Source organism: Ochotona curzoniae, unplaced genomic scaffold (assembly GCF_017591425.1).
Source record: "Ochotona curzoniae isolate NIBS_2020 unplaced genomic scaffold, NIBS_Ocur_1.0 contig_517, whole genome shotgun sequence".
NCBI lineage: Eukaryota > Metazoa > Chordata > Mammalia > Lagomorpha > Ochotonidae > Ochotona > Ochotona curzoniae.
This window is the reverse complement of record NW_024466454.1, coordinates 200,179-227,992: the sequence shown is the minus strand read 5'-3', so window position 1 is coordinate 227,992 and position 27,814 is coordinate 200,179. Positions and strand designations below refer to the sequence as shown.

The 27,814-nt window shown below is 40.4% G+C and overlaps 1 protein-coding gene across 2 annotated transcripts in view; it reads right to left on the bottom strand.

Moving 5' to 3' along the window:
- The window catches only part of PIK3C2A (phosphatidylinositol-4-phosphate 3-kinase catalytic subunit type 2 alpha), a 101,554-nt gene that overhangs the window by 53,854 nt on the left and 19,886 nt on the right, over nucleotides 1–27,814 (bottom strand). Inside the window, exons 2-3 of one of the 2 annotated variants that reach the window (XM_040989039.1) lie at nucleotides 15,837–16,736; nucleotides 15,601–15,764 (exon numbers count right to left, since the gene is read on the bottom strand). In XM_040989039.1, the coding sequence (XP_040844973.1) occupies nucleotides 15,601–15,764; nucleotides 15,837–16,671 (999 nt within the window). In that variant the 5' untranslated portion in view covers nucleotides 16,672–16,736. Of the gene's footprint in view, nucleotides 1–15,600; nucleotides 16,737–27,814 lie in introns of both variants that reach the window. The other variant, XM_040989038.1, reaches the window with a different exon arrangement.

Below are 27,814 nucleotides of genomic sequence, written 5' to 3'. Positions count from 1 at the left end.
CTTTTTTGGCCTGATCCAGTTCTGCTTGCAGCTTCTTGTTTGTTTTCCTTTGGTGACAGGAAATATCTTCCAATTCTGAGATTCTTTCTTCTGCTTGCTTCATTCTATTTTGGAGACTCTCCATTGTACTTTTAATTTGCTCCCCTGTATTCATTTCTAATGTATCAGCTTTCATTTGATTCATTTCCACTGTGACATATTTCTTAAATTCCTTGAATGCCTGCTCTACATGCTTCTCATTGTTGATAAGAAGTTTTATAACAGGTGTTTTGAATTCTGTATCCTTCATTTTCTTGACATCTTCCTCAGTTAACTCTGAAGTTGTCAAAGGCTTTTGCTCCTCTGCAGGGGAGTCTTCAGTAATATTCATTGTGCCTTTGTCTCTTCTTTTGCTCTTGGTCATTGTACTTCTGGTCAGCAGATTCTTCTCCTTTGGCATGTGTTTCTAAGCTGTGTCACCCACAGGTCTACAATTCAATTTTACTTACTGTTGTTGGCACACAGCTCTTTGTTTGCAGTCACTTGTGCCACTCTCTCCAGCGAGCTCCAGGTCTGGGTTCTTATGTTAGATTTCCACCTTGGCCTCCGTAGCCCCAGCTCCTGGCTCACCAGTCTCCACCTTCTGTGACACTGTGCTGTGGCTCCACCATTGTTTGTACAACCTTTATCCCACTTCTGGTTAGAGCAGGTCCCAGGATTAGGAAGGCAACAGGTGTCCTATATAGCTAGATTGTTGATGGTGCTAATTTTCCAGAAAATTTTGGCCATTAGGTCTGAGGGCCACATGAACCTATTTTGACCTGTACAATGTCACAGCATTATTTTTCTGTGGGACCAGTGCAATCCACTGAGCTTGGTGAGAACTCATGTTGCAGCTCACTGTTGTCCCTGTAGTCTTAAAACTTTTGCCATACCATACAAAATGGCATCTGATGTGCCACTACTAGAGTTCTTGATCTGCAGTCTGCCAGGTCTGAGGGCTACGTGGACCTATCTTTGATGGAACCTGTAGGATGCCATGTGGTTCCAGTTCGCAGAGTCAGAAATGAGTTCACTCCCAGCTCAGTGTATGTTCAGTCCTTTCCCTTGCCTTTGCCTCCTTAAACAAAATGGCACCCGAGTCAGCTGTAGGGGGTAGACTGGGCTGTGAAATCCACCCTGTTCCTGAAGCACCCATCTGCGACTTGTTGCTCTGTCTCTGCTCTTGATCAAATCAAACAGACCAGCACGAAGGGCAATTATTTGTCTGGGTTCACCGCCGGAGCTCCCAGTGAAAAGTCCCTTCCCATGAATGCTGCTCCATGAATGCTGCTGGTGTTTCAGTCACTGCAACACCACACTATTGTGCCCTGTGCTTTCCGTGTCTCTCAGTCTCCAGGTACCCCTGTGCTGTTGTTCTGTCCTCTCCTATGTCATGGAATGTGCCCTCTCTGCTGCATACTGGTTAAATATTTCTTCGTCTGTTTAAGTGTGTCCTTACCCTATTCTACCATCTTGGTTTTTGTTTTTTTTTTTTTAATTTCTTTTTATGACACAGTTTCATAGGCTCTGGGTTTCCCCTAACCCCTTCCCACATATTGAATTCCTCCATATTTTTACAGTCATGTCCAGTCAGGATTCCTTCATTGTGGGCATGAACTATGCAGACTCCAAAATCTTATTGTCCAGATAAATTCAATAGTTTCATTGGGAGACCATCCCTGGTCTGAAAGTAGAGCTGGCAGAATATCATCCCCTCCAATGAAAACACACAACACAACTTCAACAACAATTTACAACATTAAGAAGTTAACTGACATGATACTGAGTGACCAATATGTTAGAAAGTTCAAGTTCTTAACCACATCATGTGACTAGTTCATTGACATTTCAATTTAAGTTTATGTACCACCAGCTGCTATACACCTTAAGATGGTCATAGGGTTCTATTCAGCTGCCTCATTGTCTATCTTCATTTTTATATTTAGCAGCTTATAGTATTTAAGCATGATTTTTACTGAACTTGGTGAATTTTAGGCTATCCAAACAGGCTTATAACTCTAACAAGGCATATGTTAACAATTGAGGTACAGAACAGTTTTAGGAAGGGTGTACAGAGAAATCTTCAATGCCTTAGTGAGGAGTAACTAATCTTTGTGTCTTACCTAGTAAGGTATATGTGAGTACAAGCTGACTGTTTCCTGTCTGGTTCTAAGCTTTTCTTATTGGTGGTCTCTGTCTATCTGATCTAATTTGGGGTGGGGGGGAAAGCTCTGGAGTGACCCTGAATAGTCACTGCCAGAGGGTGGGGATCCCAAGTTGGAGCTAAATAAGGACCAGAGAAAGCTCTTCTCCCAAGGTCCGAAGGAAGTTTACTGTTCTTCTGTATGAGGACCGCTCAGGGCTCCTGGCTGTTGTTCCGATGACATTAGATCCTGTGAAGAAGGATCTGGGCTTCTTCTATCCCATGTAGGAGATCCAATAGGGAATGGATGACCTCAGAGTTCTCAGCCTACGAGGTCACTCCAATTCCCTGTGACCTGCTTTGCAGTTGGGATATAGTCCTTGGTGAGGATCCGAGAGTCTCCAGGGTTGGGATACAGGCCTCCTCCTGCTCAACTCTGTGGTTCCACACCCGCCCCACCAACCTGCTCTGTGCATTCGTCAGTCCCAGTGTTCATGCGCCGGCCATGCCGCAGCTCACTGCGCATGCGCTAGGCGCCTGCGCAGTACCGCGAAAGCTACGTAACTCTCCACCAGGAACCAAGGTGTGGCTTTTCCGGCCGGCGCCATTTTGGGTACGGCATGTGGCCAGTACATACAGATGCGGCTGGCAACACAACCCATTACATAATTAATACAGGGCATTAAAAGCATATCAGGCTTTTCAGTTCTTTGATGTAGACCAGAAGCAGTCTAACTCTCACTGATTGTTGGTACATTGGTTACATAACAATATCTTACTGCATGTGATACAGGCTGTTAAAGGTTGTAATAATATTATAATTTACAGGCACTATTTTTTGGCATCTTGATTCCTCTTAATCACTGCTTCTTTCTCGAATTTCCTTCTTTCAAAAAGTAACAGTCTTCTAACTAAAATGTGATATATACATTGGGAGGAAAATCACTTTTAATTCTACAAAATTGCAGCCCAGAATAACAGGGTTCCTTGGGGAGAGCCAGTTAAGTCAGGCCACTCTTCAACTTAACTCTGTAACCAAAGCACTAACTAAAACAACAGAACTAAAAATACCAAAACAGTTGAAAGCCCACTCGAATTTGCACCCAGCTCCATAGCCCTCAGACATCTGAAGCCCACATTATAGTGTTCTTGTTTCCTCACTGAATTTTAACTTCTTCAGTGACAATCAATTGAAATGGAATAGAAAGTGCGTCCTACAGGAAGTGGATTTCATTAAACAGAAAAAGTTCTTAATTCAACAAAATGTCTCTATAGCTTCTTTACACTATTTCATCAAACAGCTTACCACCATGGACTAACTCTTAAAACCACTTGTTTTCATCAAGAAAACCATACTTCTGCTAAGCTTTTGCTGTTTTTCTTAACACCTTCATTTGTTTTACACTGCTTAAAAATGTTGAAAAATATTGCTTGAACTAATGCTACCTCTCCATTAGACTGACATCAATCCTATAGTTTCCAGGCATGCGTCACTAATTTATGCTACCAAAAAAGGCAGTGCAGGAAAAGTTTCCTCTGATCTTTTATGTCAAGCCTTCCATAATCTAATACAATCTTATTTCCTATAACTTCCCAAACACTTTCCAGCTAGCTTCAATCATTTCCTTTTCCCATAAAACACAAATCATGCTGTCTTGATTCTGACCATTTGTCTGAAGCTTTGTCCTTTTAACCATTCTTGCCACATGAGTCAAAAGCCTGTGTTGGTTTTTTTTTTTTTTTGCTTTTTTTTTTTTTTTTAATTGGAAAGTCAGATATACAGAGAAGAGGAGAGACAGGAGAAAGATCTTCCATTGTTGATTCACTCAAGTGGCTGCAATGGCCAGGAACTGAGCCTATCCAAAGGCAGGATCCAGGAGCTCTTCCAGGTCTCCCACACAGGTGCAGGGTCCCAAGGCTTTGGGCTGTCCTTGACTGCTTTCCCAGGCCGCAAGCAGGGAGCTGGTGGGAAGCGGAGCTGCCGGGATTAGAAGCTTCACCCATATGGGATCCCAGTGAATGGAAGGCAAGCACTTTGGCCGCTAGGCTACCATGCCGGGCCCAACCTACTGCTTTTTAAACCCCAACTAAATACATTCCATCTACCATCCTTCCCTGATTACTCAGTATGAAGCGATTCTTTCCATCAGTACTTTATGTACTAAGCTAGAGCATAATATCATTACATCCTATTTTATGTACCCAATATGAAGAAAACTACTTGAGGATAAGAATAAATTTTTATATCCACTTTATGAATCATACCCTTAGTTCAATTTGGTTAATATTTTTCCCCTTTAAAAACAAATTAAAATTCACTGACATAATACAATGAACTTGTCCTAGAAATCACGTTAGACACTTTCCATTTCAATAATCCTCTAAAAATAGTAGTAACATTAATATTTAATATTATCAAAATGTTTTCATATTAGTATTATTTTAAAATATCTAGCAATTACTAAGCATTTAATATGTGTCAAACTCTATATTAAATATTTACAGGCATTCATTCAGTCATTTGTCAAAAAACTTGATCAGCTTGATCATCACCACATTATAGATGAAAAAAATGGGGCACATAAGTTAATCATTTCACGTAAGTCGCACAGCAGAGTTCGAATTTCAACCCAGAAAATCTGATCTCACAACCACATGCTTAAATCACCATGCCATCCTTTTCCCCAAACAAGTCTGAAAAAAGAACTTACAAACAATGAGAGTGGTTGGTGTTGTAGCACAGCAAATTAAGTCTCCTTCCCTGGCAACAGCAGCAGCCCATGAATTCTGACTCAAATCCCAGCTGCTCCACTTCTGATTCAACACCCTGCTAACGTGTCTGGGAAGACATCGGAAGATGGCCTAAGAGCTTGGGCCTCTGTTACATATGGGAGACAAGAAGGAAATTCCAGGCTGCTGACTTGGACAAAGCCCTAAACATAGAGGCCATTTGAGTGAAACAGCAAATAGATGTGTCTATTTCTCTCCCTTTCTGTAACTCCACCTTCTAAATAAAGCTTTACAAAAAAGAAAAAAACAATGAGAAACAGCACTGTTAATTTTGTGGGCGTAATGCTGTAAATAACCTTTAGTTTGGCATAACTCAACAATCATCTTTATATTTTACAAATTCTGGGGGTACGCACTGGTCTAGCAATTAAGATGCCCACATCACATATTAGATATTAGAGTACCTGGGTTAAACATCTGGGCCCTGCTTCCAATTCTAGCTTTCACCTAATGTGGACCTTAAGAGGCAAGTTGCTTGGTTCCTGCCACCACAGTTGGACACCTGGATTGAGTTCACTGTTCCCAACTTCAGCCAGGCCCAGTCCTAGTCCAGATCCAGCCCAATCCCAGCCCCATTCCATCCACTGCTGGCATTTAGGGAATGAACCAGTGGATGGGAGATTTCTTATTCTGCTTTTCAAATTAATAAAATCAGTTTTCAAACTGAAAGAAAACGATGCAGTCTATTCTTGAAAATCCAGAAAAAAAAACCGGACAATGAATATGAATTGACAATTGGTATTAATGTTACCAGAAGCAAGTACAGCTGATAAAATCTGTTCAGAGGCCTGGTACAGTAGCCTAGCGGCTAAAGTCCTCACCTTGCACATGCCAGGATCCCATATGGTTCCATGGAAGACCTAAGGGCAACTGGCATCTGTGGCTGGAACAGCTCAGCTCTGGCCGTTGCAGTCACTTGGGGAGTGAATCATCACATGGAAGATCTTTCCATATATCTGACTATATATCTCTATATATCTGACTTTCCAATAACAACAAAATAAATATTTTTTAAAAAGTAGGGATGGAATACTTACATCCCTACTGATGCATATCCTAGGAGGCGACAAATAAAGGAGCTGGCTGCTTCCACCCACATGCAAGACCTGGGATTGAGTCCCTGGCTCCTGATGTCGGTCTGGCCCAGCAACAACTGGGAAAATTGGGAGCAACAAAGTAAATGGAAGTTCTATCTGCCTGTCTGGTTTTTGTCAAGAAGAAAAGGAGGAAGCGGAAAAGAAACCAAAGGGAAAGAAAGTACAGAGATTATCTATGAAGGAAAGGTAGCAGAGTTAGGTTTGGGGCTTAAGGAAATTGGTGGAGGCTTAATATAATTCACAAAAAGGTATCGGTACTTACTCTATAAAGCAGGCACAAAAGTATGGAAAAGCTCTGTGCCCACTCAAGACTCCTGGCATATTCCCCAGAAGACAGATGAAACACGCATTAAGTTTTCAAGAAATGTACTTCCATCATTAAATGCACTTAAATTCAGAAAAACAGTTGGTAACAACTCTTTTTTTGTTTTGTTTTTTTACTTTACAGAGATACTTAAATAAGTGAAACAAATACACCCAGATTAATAATAAAAACTGTACTTTAATATTCCTCCTCTTTAAAATAATGATAGACATTCTACCAATGAGGATAATGCCAAAACCGTGACCTTTTACAAAGAAGCTGTATCTCTAGAACTTGGGCAAAACCTTTCAGAAAACAATTTATTCACAACTAAAATTTGTGAAATCTTCTCTGAGTGTCTAAACTTATAGTAAATAAAAGTCTGATAAAAACAAATTGCCAGAACATATAGCTTTAAGTACTGTGGCTTCTCTTTTATTTAGGTTATTAAAAACACAGAAGACACTAAAAGGAAGCAGGAAGCAGCTTGCTGAGTGAGAAGAAAATGCCCTTTTCAGTTTTTACCACAAAGCACAGTTCTGTTTTGTTTTTTTACAGGAAATGAACATTAAGTATGCAATTAGAAAGAATAGGCATTGCAACATTATTTCCCAAAGAGAAATATGTGTCTCAGGGAAATATCTGTATATAGGAACAAATGGTTTGTGAAAAACTACATTTCATGCTAACAAACTTTGCCAACTTTGGCTTATTACTAATGTTTTGTTACTTCCTCCCATTTGGTAAAACCAATTTTTATCTTCTTGTATACTCACAAAATGATGAAAGCATTAAAAATCGGCTTAGAATATTTCTTTGAATATAAAAATCTTTTCTTTAATAACAGGTTTAGATCAAACCTCTAATCAAGTGGTTTTAATAACTACGTTTACAAACTGAGAGCAATCATTACTAACATTATAGAATGCTGTTCACAAGTTTCTCTATGGAGATGGAAACATAAAAGCTGCCTTTATGAATTGACTACTCACTTGTTCTATTTCTGGGGACACAAGACTTAAAATTCATGTTAAACTAGTCCATCAATTCATAGAAAAAATATATAAATAAATGAGATTAAAAAATTTTTAAAGCTCTGAAATATATTTTAACTTTTAGCAGCTGTTACCACTTGTCTTTTTTTTAAGATTTCATTTTTTTTTATTGGAAAGTCAGACATACAGGGAGGACAATCTTCCATCTATTGACTGACTCCCCCAGCAGCTACAACAGCCGGAGCTCAGCCAATCCATAGGCAGAACCCAGGAGACTCTGCTGGGGTCTCCTACATGGGTGCAGGGTCCCAAGGTTTTGAGTACTCCTCGACTGCTTTCCCAGGCCACAGGCAGGGAGCTGGATAGGAAGCAGAGCTGCCGAGACGAGAACCAGTGCTAGTATGACATCCTAGCATGTGCAAGGCGAGGGTTTTAGCTGCCAGGCTTCCACACTAGGACCTAATACTCATCTCTTAAAATTTAACACAAACTGCTATCTAATGTAGCATTAAGTAATATTCTTAATTATATTTAATATCTTGAATTTTAGTATTTCAACATCTATGTCCAAAACATAAATTTAAAAAAAATCACAAAGCCAAAAAACCCACAAAAGTAAGAATTCTATTTCTTCTTTTACAAAACTTTCTACAATTTCAAATACTATGCTTGAAGCAACCTCAGAAATTATGCAATCTAACTAATTGGATCCCTTATGAGAAAATCAGCTGCAGAGTAATTCATATTCAATCACTGCTCCCTTCTTCAGGCAAGCATACCTCCAATCTCTCTCTCTCTTTTTAAGATTTATACATTCTTTAATTTTTAAAAGATATTTCTAAGATGTATGTATTATGTCCATACCTGCAATGATGAACATGTGACTGTTTATGAAGAATTACGCCATAGTAATAATATAGGGAAATTCAGTGGGGAGAGGGGACAGGCAAAATAAAGAAATAAATAATTTAAAAATATTTTTAAAAGAATTTATGTATTTTTTTCAGAAAGGCAAGCATTTTTCACAGAGAGAAAGAAAGAGAGAAAGATCTTTCACCCTCCTGTTCACTACCCAAGTGGCCACAATGCCTGGAACTGAGCCTATCCAAAGCCAGGAGCCAGAAGCCAAGAGCTTTTTCCAGGTCTCCCACTCGGGTGTGGGTCCCACAGCTTTGGGCCATCCCTGAGTGCTTTCCTAGGCCACAAGCAGGGAGCTGGAAGGGTAGTGGAGCAGCCTGGACATGAAGCGGCACCACATAGGATCGTGATGCATGCAGGGCAAGGACTTATAGCCACTATACTACCACCCCTGCTCCAATACCACAAAACTTTTCTAGAGTTTTTAAGTGCTATAACTTCTAAAGCCTGAATAATCTAGTCTTTTCTCTTAGATATAATAAAAAAATGATTCTCTTAGAATGTGATTCTCAAACATGATTATTAGATGAGGGTCTAATGGGGCAGAATACAATGAAATTAATAATAATTGTATCTCTCCAACTGGGCTGTAGTTAATGTCATTTAAGACTGTGCTCAAGGGCTCGGTGCAGTAGCCTAGTGGCCAAAAAACCTTGCCTTGCTTGCACCGAGATCCCATGCGGGCACCAGTTCATATACAGTTCACTTCCCACTTCTGCTGCTTGTGGCCTCAGGAAAGCAGCAGAAGATGGCTCAAAACCATGAGACCCTGTACCTGCATGGAGACCCAGAAAAAGCTCCTGGCTTTGGTGGCTCAGCTCTGGCCATTGTGGCCACTTCGGGTTTCAGGAGTGAATCAACAGAAGATCTTTCTCTCTGTCTCTCCTCTCTATGAAAAAAAATCTGATTTTCCAATGAAAAAAAAAGAAAACAAAGAAAGAAAGAACAGACCCAGAACAAATCACCTCAATCCAGACAACATGTGAATAGTAAAGCTGCTGATCTACTACACTAAGGGAATCCAGCTGTGGCGCCCTGATTGCTCAGCTGACCAAGTCATGTTATTTTTCTTACCTGGCTTTAGTTCATGTCTGTAACAACCAATCAGCTTATCACTATAAATCCTTTATTTAAAGTTTAGGAACATGTTTCTGATTAAAAGGATCCTGCTCAGCCACCCAATTAAGTAATTCCTAGAACTGAGCAAGTAACAGTTCTCTGCAGCAGCCATACGGCCTGAACACCCAAACCTTGCTAGGCAAATCTTTTCTGTCTTTAGGAGACTATCTATCCTTAACATTCCTGCAAGATACTTCTCTGAAAGCACATGTAAATAAGGAAAATATCAAGATGGTACTATGACAAGCATTAAAATGGGCAGGAAAAGAAGTGTAAGTGTACCCCAAAAAGCCCACAAAAAAATGGAATTTAAAGAATGTTTATTTTGGGGCCTGGCCTAGAGGTTAAAGTCCTCGCCTTAAACGCAGCAGGATCCCACATGGGTGCCGGTTCTAATCCCGGTAGCCCCTCTTCCCATCCAGCTCCCTGCTTGTGGCCTGGGAAGGCAGTCGAGGACAGCCCAAAGCCTTGGGACCCTGCGCCTGTGTGGGAGACCTAGAAGAGGTTCCTAACTCCTGGCTTTGGATCGGCACAATACCGGCCGTTATGCTCACTTAAAGAGCGAATCATCTGACCGAAGATCTTCCTCTCTGTCTCTCCTCCTCTCTGTATATCTGACTTTCTAATAAAATAAATCTTAAAAAAAAATGTTTATTTTGAAATCAATCATACTGGAATACGGGAAGAAGTACATGGGTGTCATGCCTGCCCCCACCAAAAGAAAGGGAGGAGCCAGCCGTGCTGAACCAGAAGTGAACAATCTAAATAAAATGAGCAGCAGGATGGCAAGTTGAGTTTTGCAATAAATGCGTTAGTTTATTGCAACTAGGTTGCAATAAAAGCAACCTAGTAAGCTATGGTTTATGAAGTTTAAAAGAAACTGTTCCTAGGATATATCGTTTTTATACTTTGCCATCTGTCTTGTTACCTTCACAACTTAATAAGCTCCTGAAGTATGAAGTCATCTAGTCAAGAGGAGCCAAAGGTCAGAATGGCAGAAGATGAGGTGTATCAAAATCATTCAAGGAATGTTTAAAAAAAAAAATCTCTCCTCAAATTAAACACATGCATGCACACACACACACCAGCTCCAACCTTTAAATCAGGGTTTAGTAGGTCTAAACTCTGCAGCTCACTGGAACACACAACCAAGTTTAGAAATCTAACCCTCTGACCCATGTTTGAATATCCCTATCATTGGAACCTATTATTTCCAAACAACATGTACTATCTATCAATTAAGCTAAAACGAAAAAAAAAAAAAAAAAAAAGAGGGAAAAGAGGAGAAAGCCTTTTAATACCAGAATACCAGAGCTTTGCTTTTTGCTTTTTACAAATAGTTCTGCGGTTGTCTCCTTGACCTTAAACTTGTTATTTTGGAACTTTTCAAACAGAAATAAAAAGCAAGGCAGCATAATGGAAACACACATATCTACTACTAGCTTCAACACTTATCATCAACATGCACAATCCTGTTTCGTCTATGATTACCCTAGACATCAATATTTCACTCAATTCTACTAAAGAAAACAATTACATTTCATTTATAAGTTTTTCAGTATACAATTCTAAAATATGAGTTTAACTCAACTACCTACACTCATTATTACACTGAAGTAGTAATAGCTTATTAACTTCTTTGCAGGTCAGTTTCCTCAGGAATAGACTACTGTGACTGCACAGAATTCTTTTGAACTCACTGCATCAGTCGTCTCACTGACTTTCTTGTTTTTCAGGGAGGGAGCAGGTGTAGTGGCACAGCACGTTAGGACACTGCTTGGCATGCTCACACCCAAATCAGAGTGCTGGCTGGAGTCCTAGCTACTCTCCTCCTGACTCAGCTTCCTGTTTATGTATCCTGGGAGGTAGCAGAGGACAACTCAAGTACTTGGCTCCATGTCAGCCCTGTATAGCACACACATGGAGCTCTAGGCTCTTGAATTTTATTTGGTTTAGGTCTGGCTACTATGGACATCTGGGGAGTGGGCCAGCAGATAGAAGATTCTCTCAGTCCATTGCTCTGCCTTTTGGATACAAAAAAATTGGATAAACATTAGAGGGAAAAAAAAGGAAAAAGCTCAATCTAAACATGTACAATATAGATAAAAAGCTTATAAGTTCTTAGGTTTTGAATCTATGAATAGTTTATAACCCATCTATCTAGAAACCTCAACTTGCTTAAGATGCTAACTGCAATAACCTACCTGTGATAATCTGTTTTCCATAGTTAGCAGCTGACCTTTCAACAAAGCTAGAATTTAAAATATAGATAGTGGGGTCCAGTGCCATAACCCTAGTGGTTGAATCTTTATTTTGCATGTACCTGGGACCCAGATGGGAACTGAGTTCGTGTTCAGGCTGCTCTACTTCCCATCCAGGTCCCTTCTTGTGGCCTGAGAAAGTACTGGAGCAATGGCCCAAGGCCTGGGGACCCTGCACCCACGTGGAAGACCCAGAAGAAGCTCCTAATATCCGATAGGCTCAGTTCCAATCATGTGACCAAAGATCATTCTGTCTCTGCTTCTCTCTATAAATTTTCCTTTCCAATAAAAGTAAATAAATCTTTAAAAAAAATACAGACAATGAAATAAATTGATCTTTTATGTTAACTTCAAGATAATCTACGTATTGTGGCTATTACATATACATACAGAACTGATATTTAAGTCACGGAAATGTCTGAAGGTGAACTGGGTGCAGATTCTGGGTTGCCTAGAAAATCAAGGGCTTTGTTTTCTACCAGTTCAAGGTTTGGCCCTAAGCTCAGACCACTACATGAATGAACAGCAGCTTCCTTTTCTTTGATATCAAAACTGCAATTTGCTTCCTTTTCTTTGATATCAAAACTGCAATTTTCCATACCCTGAATGCTTCAGGTTCTAGGCAGACGCCCTTCCAAAACAATTGTAAAGAGACTACATGATACCATACATAAATTATTTCCTCTCACAGCTTACTATAAAAACAGATCTAGGGAGAAACATCTGGTATAGAAGTTTAATAACACCATTTGGGACACCAAGATTCCATGTCAGAGGGCCTGGGTTCAAGACACAGTTTCACTCTCTACCCTAGTTTCCTGCTAATGTAGGTGATGACTCACCTGACTCCTTGCCTCACATGTGAAATTCCTAGATTGACTTTCTGGCTCCTGGCTCCTGGCTGCAGCCTGGTGAGCTCAGTCTACTGCAGGCTTTGGGGAGTGGAGATCTCTGTCTGCCTGCTTCTCTTTCTTTCTGCTTTTCAAATAAATAAGATAAAACAAACTGTTTTCTAAAAAAGGAAGAGATTTATGGTTGAGGAGGGATCAAACATTGACCCAAATGTGAATCGAGCAATAACCTGGACCCTAGAGCTTGAGAAAATTAGAGGGATCAGTGTTTCCTTTAAAAAAGAGAGAAAGAAAAAGAAAAGAAAAAGAAGAAGAAAAATAAAAACAAAAAGAAAAAAATTTAAAAAGAGAGAAAACTTACAGAACATAAAATTCACCATTTTAAAATGTGTAATCCAGTGGCTTACAGCATATTTGTAAAGTTGTACAACTATGACTGCTAACTTACTCTAGAAAATTTTCATTACCTCTCTCCCCAAAAAAATCCTATACACAAGCAGCAATATTTCCAAATTTCCTCCTAGCTCTAAGGCCCTAAACAAGCACTACTTTGCCTTCTTGCTCGGTGAATTTTCCTTATCTGAACATTTCAAATAAATGGAAGTAGGTGTTTTTAATCTGGTTTCCTTCACTTTGCATGTTTCCAAGTTGTATCCATGTTTTAGCAGGACTTCCTTCCTTTTGTGAGTCAATGGTATTTCATTGTATGCATACACCACACTTAGTTTAATAGACATTTAGAAAGCTTCTACTTCTTGGCTATTATGAATAAAGCCGTTATAAACAATCCAATTTGGTAAGGAATTTAAGCAGACATTGCACAAAAAAAATACACTAATGGTCAGTAATCACATGAAAAAATACTCAGCATTTGTCAAGGAAATGTAAGTCAAAACTACAATAAGGAATCATTTTATATCCATTGGTATGGTTATCATGAAAAATGACCAACAACAGCAAGCTTTGAAGAGAATATAGAGAAGCTTGAACCTTAATATCCTCCTGTTGGGCCCAGCGCCATGGCCTAGCAGCTAAAGTCCTCGATTGAACGCGCCGGTGATCCCATATGGGCGCCAGTTCTAATCCCAGCAGCTCCACTTCCCATCCAGCTCCCTGCTTGTGGCCTGGGAAAGCAGTCAAGGACGGCCCAAAGCTTTGGGACCCTGCACCCACGTGGGAGACCTGGAAGAGGTTCCCGGCTTCGGATCGGCACAGCACCGGCCGTTGTGGTCACTTGGGGAGTGAATCATCGGACGGAAGATCTTCCTCTCTGTTTCTCCTCTCTATATATCTGCCTTTGCAATAAAATTAAATAAATCTTAAAAAAAAAAAATATCCTCCTGTTGCCAGGAAGGTAAAATAGGATAGCCCCTCTGGAAAAAGTTTGGTAGTTCCTCAAATAGTTAAACAGAATTCCCACACAATCCAGCAATTCTAGTTCCGGGAATATTATTCCCTTTTGTTTTTACCAATGATCCTTGAATTCAAGCTTCCCCTTCTCCATTCAAATACTTTAGGAAATGATGATTATTGAGTTATTATTTTTATTTTTAGAATTATTTTTATTATTTGAGTTATTATTTTGAGTTGTTATTTTGATTAGTTACTAATGACAATGAAGGAAATAATTAAATAATGTCACAGATTCTCCTAATTATTTCAACTTCTGAAATTACCTTGTGGTTTCAAATAAAAAGTTACTAAGAAATTATTTCATAAAGTTTGTATTAGAGAAAATAAGTATTAGAGAACATAATTGGATATATTTCTTAGTGGGAGTTGAATAGAATACATTTTGAAAGCATTCTTTTTCTGGATTCTGATCATGGCATCCAAAACACTTTTTTCCCCTAAACCTTCATCCCCTCAGACATGTAAACTGCCTTTATTAAATGCTATTTTACTACTATTGCCTGAAATGTAGCGTTAGTGCTGATCTAATTTGCTAATTGATGCAATTCATGCTAAGGTTAGAATCAAGTTTGAACATTTGTAGGATTCATAGGTTATCAGAAGAGCAAATCACAAATCGGCAATTGTGGAGTGTAATGAAAAAAAATTAGTCCTACTGTCTCTCCTCCAAGGGAAAACATCTTGCTCTACTTCCCCTTGGGTAATTTTTTTAGACAGTAAAACTAACTCAACCACTTCACAATACAGGCTATTGCTGCATCCTTCATCTTATCTATTTTACTTGAAAAAATAAGAGCTAAGGAACAAAAAGAAGGGATCCTACATAATGAGTAGATAGAGAGGCAACTATCTTCATTGCTTCTCAATCACAGCCAGATCTTTGATTGAAACTCTATTTATAATCTTAGAAAAGATAATATTAATAGCAATCAATTTTTAAGTTTTTATTTCAGAAGCACAGAGAGAGTATTGTCTCCCCGCGCACACACACTGGTTCACTACCCAAATGTCTAGAACGTGCCAGATCTGCCCATGGGTGATAATAACCCAAGTATTTGGGTGCACTGCCTCCCAAGGTCTACATTAGCAGGATAATGGAGTCAGAAGCTAGGTTCTCCAACATGGAATAATGGTATCCCAAATTGCATTTGTCTTAAAAAAAAAAAGTTTTTATTGGAAACTCAGTTTTTTTTTTTTTTTCACAGAGAGAATGAGAGACAGAAAGATCTTCCATTTACTGGTTCACTCCCAAGTGGTCTCAACAGCCACTACTGATCAGATACAAAGCCAGGAGCCAAGAGTTTCTTCCAGGTATCCCACAGGGTGCTGGGTCTTCAGGCTTCAAGCCGTCCTCTACTGCTTTCCAAGGCCATAACCAGGGAACTGCATGGGAAGTGGAACAGCCAGGATACGAATTGGAGCCCATATGGGATCCCTGCACATGCAAAGCAAGGACTTTAGCCACAAGGCTTGACCAGTAGGCCAAATGTCCTTCCAGCAAACAATTTATAAATTGACCTAATAACATTTAATCATTTGCCACATAATCTAAGAATCAGAGCACAACTAGGAGTAAATAAACAAGGCTCAAAACGGAAAATACTTCTTTTTCCTAACAACTTAGGCACAAAAATATGAACTCTGTGTTATTGTACCACGTGTCAGAATTTATTAAGAAAAGACAGTACCTGAGAAATTTGGCCCTGGACTTTTGCGAGCTGAGTTGTTCGAATATTTAAGGACTGGCTTCTTGTTACAGTTGCCCCAGAAAGAGACTTTCCATTCACCTTTCTTTCAAAGTGACAACTTGCTGGTGATTTTTCTTCAAGAAGAACAGCCTCCCAAGGATCCTCTGCAAGTAAATTTGGTATACTTTTTTCCTCTTCATGGTCTAATACTTCCACATTATCCACCTTAGGTTTACTGAGAGGATCCAAGTCTAACCATTCAAATTTACTGATACCCTCAGGCTTTGGAGAGACCTGTAGATTGCTGGTCGTAGCCTTAGAATTTGTTATTTCCAAATCAGTCCTTGCTTTCCCATTTTTTAAAAATTCTGATGTGCTAGCAATTTTATCAAACAGTTTTGCCATTTCAGGACTGACTCTTGGCTGATAGACAGGTAAGCTTCCCTGGGGATGAAATGGCGTGGCAGGTGTCAAAGGATATGAAAAATATGGAGACTGTCCTGGAACACTTAAATATATGGGTTTTGTAGATGGCAAAGTAGACATTCCTGGATTGAAGCCATTCTGAAATGCAGCCTGTTTACTGTAAGTTGCAGGATAAATAGAAGGTAAAGTGTAACTGGAAGGCCCAGATAATCCAGGTGGCCACTGTCCTCTTTGAATAGTAGATCCAACATAAAGTTGCGCTGAAAACGAAGGGCTCAGAACGTGAGTAACTGGCGACACAGGTGTTTTTCTAGGCTCGAAGTTCTCATCCAATAACAGTTTCTCAAGTTCAGCTTGAGTGAGCTTTTCCACATCAATATCTACTCCTCTTTTTTGGGACTCTGATTCAGGAAACACCATCAGATCACAATCTTCTTGGTTATAAACTTGTGCCTTTTCCTGTGAGCTGCTTGACAACTCAATGCTTCTTTGATTGTTAGTCACTTGTCTGTCCTTTTGCAGTTTTGCTAAAGCCTCTGCTTCCATCTGTAAAGCTTCTTCTTTGTCCACATCCTTCGTTCTTACTGGTTCCAGGGATGAAGATGAACATTGCTTAAATCCATTGCTGCTGGATATCTGAGCCATGTCCACTAAGAAGAATGAATCTTCCCCTAATGTTTTTTATCTCACAGCTCCCAAAACAGGAAAACCTAGGTACAAAAATAAATATAACATTTAATCAGATCTTCAAAACACAAATAAATGCATTTTATTCACGACCTATACCATATGATCGTGAATTTGAAACTACTTATATAAATACATTACCAGGACCTGGCATGGTAGCCTAGCAGCTAAAGTCCTCGCCTTGCATGCCCGGGATCCCATATGGGTGCTGGTTTTAATCCCAGCAGCTCCACTTCCCATCCAGCTCCCTACTTGTGGCCCGGGAAAGCAGTAGAGGATGGCCCAAGGCCTTGTGATACAGGAGATCAGAAGCAAGCTCTGGGCTACTGGCTCCATTTCAGTGCAGTTACAGCCATTATGGTCACTTGGGGAGTGAAATCAGCAGATGGAAGATCTTTTTATCTGTCTCTCCACTCTGTATATCTGACTTTCCAATAAAAACAAATAAATCTTTTTAAAAATTCACTACCAAATAAACGAAATGAACAGATGGGTGAAATGTAGGTGAAGGAACAATTAATATCATGTACACTACATGGTTAAAGAAGCCGTCTAGAAGTTAAGAGTGTACTTCAAAAAGTTCATAAAAGGCTGGCACTATAGCTTGGCTGGTAAAGATTCTTTATGTCACATTGCCATTCCACATGGACCCCAGCTAGTGTCCCAACTGCTCCAATTCTAATACAGCATTCTGTCAATTACCCAGGAAAAGCAGGGGAAGGTGGTTCAAGTACTTGGACCCCTGCCTACCTACACGGGAGACTCGGAAGAAGCTTCTGGCTACTGGCTCCTGGTTTTGGCCTGGCCCCCTTGGAGGTTGCAACCATCCGGGGAGCGAAACAGGTGGGAGATCTTTCTCGTTGCCCCTCTCTCTAGCTCTCTGAAGTAAATAAGTAAATCATAAAAACAAAAAAACATAGAAATTTTCACATATGAAGTTAAGAGGCTTTTCTGTTGCAGAAAAAGCTGAAACCCATGGATATGAGAGGTCTTTAAAAGTTATTAAAAGTGTGTACTATGGAAAAGCTGCAGACCTGGTGTGATGGTTCAGTGGCTAAATCCTCAACTTGCATGAGCCAGGATCCCATATGGGTGAAAGTTCGTATCCTGGCTGCTTGACTTCCCATCCAATTCCCCATCAGTGGCCTTGGAAACCAGCAGAGGAAGGCCCAAAACCTTGAGATCCTGCACCCACATGGGAGACCTGGAGGAAGCCCCTGCTCCTGACTTTGGATCAACTCAGTCCTACCATTGAGGCCACTTGGGGAGTGAATCAGTGAACAGATCTTTTTCTCTGAATCTCCTCTCTCTAAAAAATTGCCTTTCCAATTAAAAAAAAAAGTTACTCATAGATTTTTCAAATCTTATGTACAAAAATAAACTCCTAATTCAAGTCTACTTTTCCATGAATCTTTTGAGTTGCCCTCACTCATGACTGTAACCTATTTCCTGACTTAACAGAAAAGTGGGCACAGTAAAATGAAGAAGCTTTCATATGAGCTGTCACAGTGGCTTCCGTTAACCAGTGGTGCTTCTAGCAGAATTCCTGGCATGAAACAACTTAAGTGGCAGTCACATATTTCTTAAGAGTTCATATAGAGTTTAATATTATGCAAACAGCAAGTCAACATGGTTTCAGTCTTATTTCTTAAATAGCTCAGAAGCCAATCATCAGTAAGAGCAGCCAATATGTAATCAATAAAATAAGGAATATTATTTCATCAAGATATCACATGAAGCTGATTAAGCAATTATTCTAGAGACATTTTAAAAGTATAATGTAACAGATTAAGATAGGACAAAAGTGAGTTATTAGTTATCAGTAACTGGAACACTTCACTCAAGGGTTAAATTATAGAAAAAGCCATGTGACTGTTTTAATGACTTTCTGCAATTAAACCAAGTTATAACATCAAACTATCAGGCCTGGCGAAACGGTTCAGTGGCTCAATCTTCGCCTTGCATATACCAGGATGCCATAAGACGACCAGCTTGTGTTCAAGCTGCTCTGCTTTCCATCCAGCTTCTTGCTTGTGGCCTGGGAAAGCAGTAGAGGACGGCCCAAGGCCTTGGGACCCTGCACCCACATGGGAGATCCAGATGGAGATCCATGGGAGTTCCAGATGTCTTCCGTGGGACTCAGCCCAGACAGACCATGGACCATTCGTAAAGTAAACCCATGGACAGAAAAAATTTGTTTCTCCCTTTCTCTGTAACTCTGCCTTTCAAATAAATAAAATCTTTAGAGGAATGCCATTACATTACTCCAAAAAGCTACTAGAAGGTTTTCCTTTTTATGGTAGAACACAAAACAGGCATGTGTATACTCCAAATCCATATGCTTCATTGTACATAAACTTTATATTAAAGAAGGAAAGTACAAATATCTATAATTTATTTCAAAATACATCAAAAGATTAGATGAACTGACAAAAGCAATAGATGAGAATGTAGAAGATGGGCAAGTGTAACAAAATGTGGGCTTTTGTTTTTAAGATCTTCCATCTGCTGGTTCACTCCCCAAGTGGCGACAAGGGCCAGGAAAAAGCTGACCAGAACCCAGGAGCCTGGAACTTTTTTCAAGTCTCCCAGGAGGTACAGGGTCCTAAGGCTTTGGGCCATCCCCTACTGCTTTCCCAGGCCACAAGCAGAGAGCTGGATGGGAAGTGGAACTGCAAGGACATGAATCGGTGCCCATATGGGATCCTGGCATATGCAAAGTGAGGATTTTAACTACTGAGCCTTTGCTCTGGGCCCAGTTACAATAAAATGTTAACAGTAGATTTTAGGACTATGGCATGGCAGTAGAGCTGCCATTTGCAATACTGGCATCCCATGGAGGTATTGGTTCATGTTCTGGCTGTTTCAATTTTGATGCAGCTCGCTGCTAATGGTCTGAGGAAAACAGAGAAAGATGTTCCATTGTTTGGATCCCTGCCCTTCAATGTGGGAGTCCTGGAAGAAGTCTGGGGTTCTGGATTTGGCCTGGCAAAACTCCAGCCACTGTAGCCATTTGGGGAGTGAACCTATGGTTCATCTAAAGATTTCTGTCTCTAACTTTTTGTATCTTTTCAAATAAATAATCAAATCTTCAAAAAAAAAATCAGTAGATTCTAAACAGTAAGTAAATGGGTATTCACTTTGAAACTCTTCCCACCTGGCTACCACAACTGAAAATGTTCACGACAAACTGTATGAGGAATAGAATGGGTAGAATTTGCTTACATGCCTTAATGATGTGACTGTTGCTCTTCCCATAAAGAGCTGAAGCAGGGCCTGGCATGGTGGCCTAGTGGCAAAATCCTCAACTTGCATGTGAGGATCCCATATGGGCACAGGTTTGTGTTCTGGCTGCTCTGCTTCCCATTAAGCTTCCTGCTTGTGGCCTAGGAAAGCCATCAAGGACAGCCCAAAGCCTCAAGACCTTGCACCCATGTGGGAGATCCAGAAGAAGCTCCTGGCTCTTGGCTTTGGATTGGCTCAGATTCAGCCATTTTGGCTACATGGGGAGTGAACCAGCAGACAGAAGAGCTTTCTTTCTGTAAATCTGACTTTCCAATAAAAAAGCTCTTGCTTTTTTTTTTTAAGATTTATTTATTTTTATTGGAAAGTTGGATATACAGAGAGGAGGAGAGACAGAGGGAAAGATCTTCTGTCCAGTGATTCACTGCCCATGTAGCCGCAATGGCTGGAGCTGAGTCAAATAGAAACCAGGAGCCAGGAGACTCTTTCATGTCTCCCATGTGCGTGCAGGGTCCTAAGGCTACGGACCGTCCTCTACTGCTTTTCCAGGCCACAAGCAGGGATTAGAACTGGTGCCAATATAGGTTCCCGGTGCATGCAAAGCAAGGACTTTTAACCACTACGCTATTGTGCTGGAACCTAGTTCTTTACAATCTTGATCTGAGTAGGCTTTGGGACTTGTAGAAAAGGTGACCCTTTGAAATTCTAAGAATGGATATTAAGAAACTTTCCTGAAAGAACGAATAGAAAAGCCCAAACACCAAACACCAGTCCTGAATGATCATCTCAGACCATCCGGCCTTAGGAACAGTCTGGTTGTAAGTGTTTATTTGGTGTCCCATCAATATATGCTTAATATGTGTGTATATAAAAATGAATCTATGGGAGTTATGGAAAGTAACATTATCAATAACCTCAATTATATCCTTAATATCACTATACTTTTGTCTGAAATTGATGACCCAGAAATAGCTATAATAATAGACCTCTTATGTAAATTATGCTGTGATTTAATAATGCATATAGCATATATGATGGAGCTTTTGAGCAGAGGTGACTCCATCTTCCTAAACTACTGGTGAAACGGGGCCACCTCTCCTATTACTCCTGTCAAGAAACTCCGATGTACGTAAGCCCTCTCTTATCACTCCTGTTAAGAAGCTCTAATGTACGTAAGCATGTCATGAAAAACAAGTTATGGTAAAAATGATAAAAGAAGAAATTGTGTCTTGATAAATATGTAAATGTAAAAAAACATGTTTCTCAGAACTAAGAGAAAGCAAGTATTGTTGATAGATAACATGTAATGACCAATCAAAACGTAACAACTGCTTGCTTGACCCACTGAAGTGTATAAAAACTCACGCCTTTTTCCCAGTCACTGAAGCCAGCAGGTTCCCACTAGGCCAGAACTAAAGCCCAGCAGTGGCGCAAGTGGCTAAGGGTCCTCGCCTTGCACGCCCGGGATCCCATATGGGTGCCGGTTCTAATCCCGGCAGCCCCGCTTCCCTTCCAGCTCCCTGCCTGTGGCCCGGGAAAGCAGTCGAGGACGGCCCAAAGCCTTGGGACCCTGCACCCGCGGGGGAGACCCGGAAGAGGCTCCTGGCTTCAGATCGGCATAGTATCGGCCCGTTGCGCTCACTTGGGGAGTGAATCATTGGACGGAAGATCTTCCTCTCTGTCTCTCCTCTCTGTATATCCGCCTTTCCAATGAAAAAATAATAAAAATAAATCTAAAAAAAAAAAAAAAGCCCAGCAGACTTCCACGAGACCGAAGTCAAGGGCGCTCTCGGTGGCTTCCCCTATCCTGTTTTGTGTGTGCCCGCTTGAATAAAGGCTTGATTGCAAGCATCCATTCTCTTGACTTGTGGCGTTTGTTCGAGTAACCGGGCTTGGCATTCGCGACACTGTCCACAAACATTCCAGATCGCTATGGCCACGTGAGTACCAAAGATGGGAAAGGCAGCAAAAGAAAGTACTCAGATGAGCTGAAACTAAACACTAGGCCAAGGAATCACTTGGAATAGTTCACTTATCCTCAAATAATTAAGTTTTAATCTTCCAGGCCCAGCGCCATGGCCTAGTGGCTAAAATCCTTGCCTTAAATGCACCAGGATCCCATATGGGCGCTGGTTCTAATCCCAGCAGCTCCACTTCCCATCCAGCTCCCTGCTTGTGGCCTGGGAAAGCAGTCAAGGACAGCCCAAAGCCTTAGGACTCTGCACTCGTTGAGAGACCTAGAGGAGGTTCCTGGATCCTGGCTTCGGACTGGCGCAGCACAGGCACTTGCAGCCACTTGGGGAGTGGATCATTGGATGGAAGATCTTCCTCTCTGTCTCTCCTCCTCTCTGTATATCTGACTTTGTAAAAAAAAAAAAAAAAAAAAAAAATCTAAAAAAAATTTAATCTTCCAAGGCCTCTTCCACCAATACTCCTTACCTCCACTGAATGCTGATCAACACCCTTATCAGTGACCCCTTCCTTTGTATTGTCAACTTCTCCTTTACTCCTGGCCCTCTGGCATTTAAATTAAAAAAAAAAAAAAAAAAAAAAAACCTTACTTGTTTTCATCATGTTGAGGGAGAGGGGAATTTCAACAATTTCCCTTTAGACTCCAGTAGCTTCTATTTTAATTTTCTTCATTCAATGCCAAACTCCTCAATAGAATGACCTAGAAATGCCTGTCTTTATATTCTGTCTTGGAAAACATTACTTTGGGGAGGGTATGGGGAGGAGTTGAGGGAATCCCAGAGCCTATGAAACTGTCATAAAATCAAATGTAATTTTAAAAAAAGATAATGAAAATAAATTAGTTAAAAACAAAGAAAAGCATTACTTGTTCTTCAGAGTCCAATTAAAATGCCGCCTCCTCTCTGAAATTTTTCCTAAGCAGTTCTTACCAGAATTCATCCTTTTTAACATAACCAAAAATTTTCATCACTGTTTTCTCTCGAATTTTATAAAGTTGCTATTTTTGCAGGCTCAGCAGCCTTGCTTCTAGAGGTAGAACATAACATTTCCTAGGAAGTCTGCTTATCTCCCCATATCCTCTGCAGTTAAAATAGGACTGAACAATTCCTGTTCCGTACAACTCCAGAGGATCCAAGCCTGATTCATCCGTTAACCCAGGACTTCTGTAGGAACTATTTAGAAAGGACTTTTGTCCCTGGGGTTGCTAAATGGGAAGATGTGAGCCTGGCAGTCTGTGGCTACCTCTTGCTTCTTGAAGAGATGCTGCCTACGAACCAAACCAAGACAGGCGAATGCAGACTGGCAGATTATGGATATTCCATTAAGATCTGATCCAACCAGGCCTAGGGCCAGTCTTTAATTTTTGTAAATACATAAATCCCTTGCTAAAAATAAATTTCTGCCATGATGAACAAATCATGATTAACACAGAATCAGTGAATATGAATATATGCGTCTTTCCAACAGTCCAAAATAAGCTGCCTAAGTACACAGAAATCTTCACATATTTAAAGGTACTTTACATAGGGGCTGGTACAGTGGCATAGTAGTTTAATCTTCCATCTACAGTACTGGCATCTCATGAGTGCTGATTTGCATCCCAGCTGCTCCACTCTGATCCCTGCTTACGGCTTGGGAGAGCGAGAAGAATGGTTCAAGTTTGGGCCCCTGAACCCATGTGGGAGACCAGAAGGAAACTGCTGGCTACACATTGGCTCAGCTTGGGCTGTTGTAGCCACTGGGGAGTGAACTAGCAGATGGAAGCTCTCCTTCTGTTTGTCTGTCTGCCTAATTCTGAATTGCAAGTAAAATAAATAAATCTTTAAGAATATAAATAGATAGGGATCAGCATAGTAGCTTAGCGGCTAAAGGTCTCATCTTGCATGCACCAGGATCCTACATGGACACAAGTTCGTGTCCCTGGAGCCCCATCTGCTTCTCATCCAGCTCCCTGCCAATGGCCTGGGAAAGCGGTCGAGGACGGCCCAAAGCCTTGGGACCCATAATCCACGTGGGAGATCCGGAAGAAGCTCCGGGATCCTGGCTCAGCTCCGGCCATTGAGGCTACATGGGGGTGAATCAATGGATGGAAGATCTTCCTCTCTGTCTTTCCTCTCTGTGTATCTGACTTTCCAACCAAAAAAAAAAAAATCTTATAAAAAAAAAATTCATTCCAGACGGCATATTTTATAATAAACTATATACAGCACTGATACAAAAGAGGTATTTGGATTTTTAAAAATGTTTGCTTATTTTTATTTATTTTACTATTAGTAATAGTAGTAATAATTTTTAAATTTTATTTATTTGTAAGACAGAGACAAACAGATGCATTTTCCTTCTGTTAGTCCATTCCACAAATGTCCACAACAGCTGGGGCTGGGACACACCAAAGTCAGCTGGGTCTGAATAGCCAGGACTCAAACCTGTTAGGATGCAGCAGATTAACTCACTGTACCCTAATACCTGTCCTGCATCTGGATTTTATAAAATGTACTTAAAGTCTATTCACTGGAGAATGTACCGGTTCTAAAGATTTCAAATGACTGTTAATTCTAATTTGCTGACAAAGGTGTAAAACTAACAGCTTGAAATACAGTTTAACATTGAGTATGGTCTTGCTTCTCACATCACCAATTTATATTTCCTTTACCTCTAGAGCACGATATCCAAAGACATAGCTGCTAAAGTCAACTGAGCCAGGTCAGCGAGCTATTTGCACCTAGATGACCACATTTTAGTTTTCTAAGAGGTTATCACACATGTACACTCACAGAATAATAAAGGATTCAAAAAGCCAGTCCAAGAGGAACCTTGTGCTTCAGCTGTTTTTCGGGGGCTGCTGCACTGGTACGCTCCATTAATTTTTCTTAAATGAAACTTCATTAAATGGCAACCATCTAACAGGAAATAATTTCTCCCATATTAATTCAAAATGAAAATTTCAATGCCAATGTTCCCTTACCTCAAGCTGAGAAGGACAATGTAACTAGTTTTTGAAAGACAATTATACATTATCTGCCAAAATCTTCCCAACATAAACCCAGTGAAGGAGGATAGGCTGTAACTACTTTAAAAGTCTTCAAAAGAGAGCAATTAACTATTCAGCTAAACTTCTGGACATCATTAGCATACCCTCAAAATAGAAGAATTAATTTAAAAGCTCTTGGCTTCATCTGTGGTAGCCTTTCATTTACAATTTAAATTTCAACCTCAGGGAGGATAAAAACCCAATCAGTCCTAATAAAAATTCAAAGATACTTAAGAAAACGAAGAAACAATGATTTGAATTCACAATTACAGAAACTCCCCCTCCAAAACAAAAATGAACCTCAGTGAAAAACAAACTATAGTACTTCCACGGAACTGACTAGTACACCATCATTTAAAAAATGTCTTAGAATGAAGTAATCCTGAAAAATGTTTGACAAAACTGCAACAAATATTTACGTATTCTTATCTGTATATACATGTATAAATATATGGCAGTGTTTGAACAATGTGTCAAGTAGCTTAAATCTCAAATTTCATGAAGTAACTAGTTAACAAGAGAAGAAACTTAAGCACACAAATTACATAATCTGTATAAACTCAGAGCAGCTAGACAGTAGTGGAATCATAATTCAAATCTAGATAACTTACCATAGTATACTTATATGTTAAGCAGAAACCATGTCTAAGTTAATAATTTATTCATCATAAATATAAACTGTTTTGGTGTCTCTCTCTCCCTCCCCTTTCGCTTCCTTTCCGGAGGTGCTTCCCCTTCCCTCCCCTCCTTGCTCACCTGGTCCCTTCGCAAATACACTTTTCTGTCTGCAACAGAAAAAAATAATAATAATAAATATAAACCGTTTTTCTTAATCTTTTTTTTTTTTTTAAAGATTTATTTTTATTATTTTTTCATTGGAAAGGCGGATATACAGAGAGGAGAGACAGAGAGGAAGATCTTCCGTCCGATGACTCACTCCCCAAGTGAGCGCAACGGGCCGATACTATGCCGATCCGAAGCCAGGAGCCTCTTCCGGGTCCCCCACGCGGGTGCAGGGTCCCAAAGGCTTGGGCCGTCCTCGACTGCTTTCCCAGGCCACAGGCAGGGAGCTGGAAGGGAAGCGGGGCTGCCGGGATTAGAACCGGCGCCCATATGGGATCCCGGGCGTGCTAGGCGAGGACTTAGCCACTTGCGCCACCGCGCCGGGCCCCTTAATCTTTTTTTAAAAGATTTATTTTTCTTTATTGTTAAGTCAGATTTATAGAGAAAAGAAAAGGAGAGACAAAGAGAAAGATCTTCCATCTGCTGGTTCACTTCCCAAGTGGCCACAACCAATAGAGCTGAGTTGATCCGAAGCCAGAAGCCAGGATCCTCTTCTGGGTCTCCCACACTGGTAAAGGGTCCCAAGGCCTTGGGCCAGTTTCTACTGATATCCCAAGCTTTAAGCAGGGAGCTAGAAGGGAAAACAGAGAAGCCTGCATACTAACCAGAGCCCATATGGGATCCTAGTGTGTGTAAGGTGAGAAATTTAGCCTACTGAGCCAGGCTCTGTTTTCCTTATTTTTTTTTTTTTTAAGATTTTTATTATTTTTATTGAAAGGCGGATATACAGAGAGGAGAGACAGAGAGGAAGATGCTCCGTCCAATGATTCACTCCCCAAGTGAGCGCAACGGCCGATGCTATGCCGATCCAAAGCCAGGAGCCTCTTCCGGGTCTCCCACGCGGGTGCAGGGTCCCAAAGTCTTGGGCCGTCCTTGACTGCTTTCCCGGGCCACAGGCAGGGAGCTGGAAGGGAAGCGAGGCTGCTGGGATAGAACCGGCGCCCACATGGGATCCTGGGCGTGCAAGGCAAGGACCTTAACCACTGCGCCACTGCGCAGGGCCCATGTTTTCCTTATTCTTAAACAGTTATTTTTCTGTTAATATATATTATTATTTCCTTTAATTTTATCATGATTGTTAACACTGATATTTAGATACATCAACTGATGAGTTAATTTTGAATCTCCAGATGACTAGAAAATTTACAGTTATACTGAGGATAAGAACATCTGTTTTGGGACCAGTGCATTGGCTCAATTGGCTAATCCTCCACCTCTAAGAGCCAGCATTCCATATGGGTACCGGTTCAAATTTCAGCTGCTTCACTTTCCTTCGAGCTCTCTGCTTATGTCCTGGGAAATCATTTGAGGACAGCCCGGAGCTTTGGGACCCTGCACTCGTGTGGAAGACCCAGAAGAAGTTTCCAGCTTTCCCATCAGTTCAGGTCCTGCCGTTGTGGCTACTTGGGGAATGAACCCACAAATGGAAGATCTCTCTTACTTCTCTCTGTAAATTCCCTCTCCAACAAAAATAAATCTTTAAAAAACAAAACAAAAGCACTTATTTTCCTCATCTTTACTCTCAAACTTTTAATACAATTGCTGAATGAATACATCAATAAGTAAAGAATGTAAGATACCATTCCCTTCTGTGGGGGCGGATTTTACTTTTATTTGTAAGGCAGTTACAGAGAGAATGAAGAGAGATCTTCCATTCTCTGGTTCACTTTTCAAATGGCTACAACAGCTGGAGCTGGGATGCTTCAAAGTCCCAGGAGCCAGAAGCTTGGACACCACTGGGCAGTGAATGGAAGATTTCTCTATCTCTCCATCTCTCTGTAATTCTGACTTTCAAGTAAAAATAAATAAATAAATAAATCTTAAAAAAAAAAAAAAGAAAAACTATACCAAAGAAAATTATATTAAAAAAAAAAAACCATAGGAGATATCGCTAATATATACTGAAAGAAAGAAATCTATTGTAAATAACTCCTCTAAAATAGGAAAAAACAATCTAAAAGAAAACTAAGCAAAAGACATGAACCCTACAAATCCAAATGGCCAATAAATGCC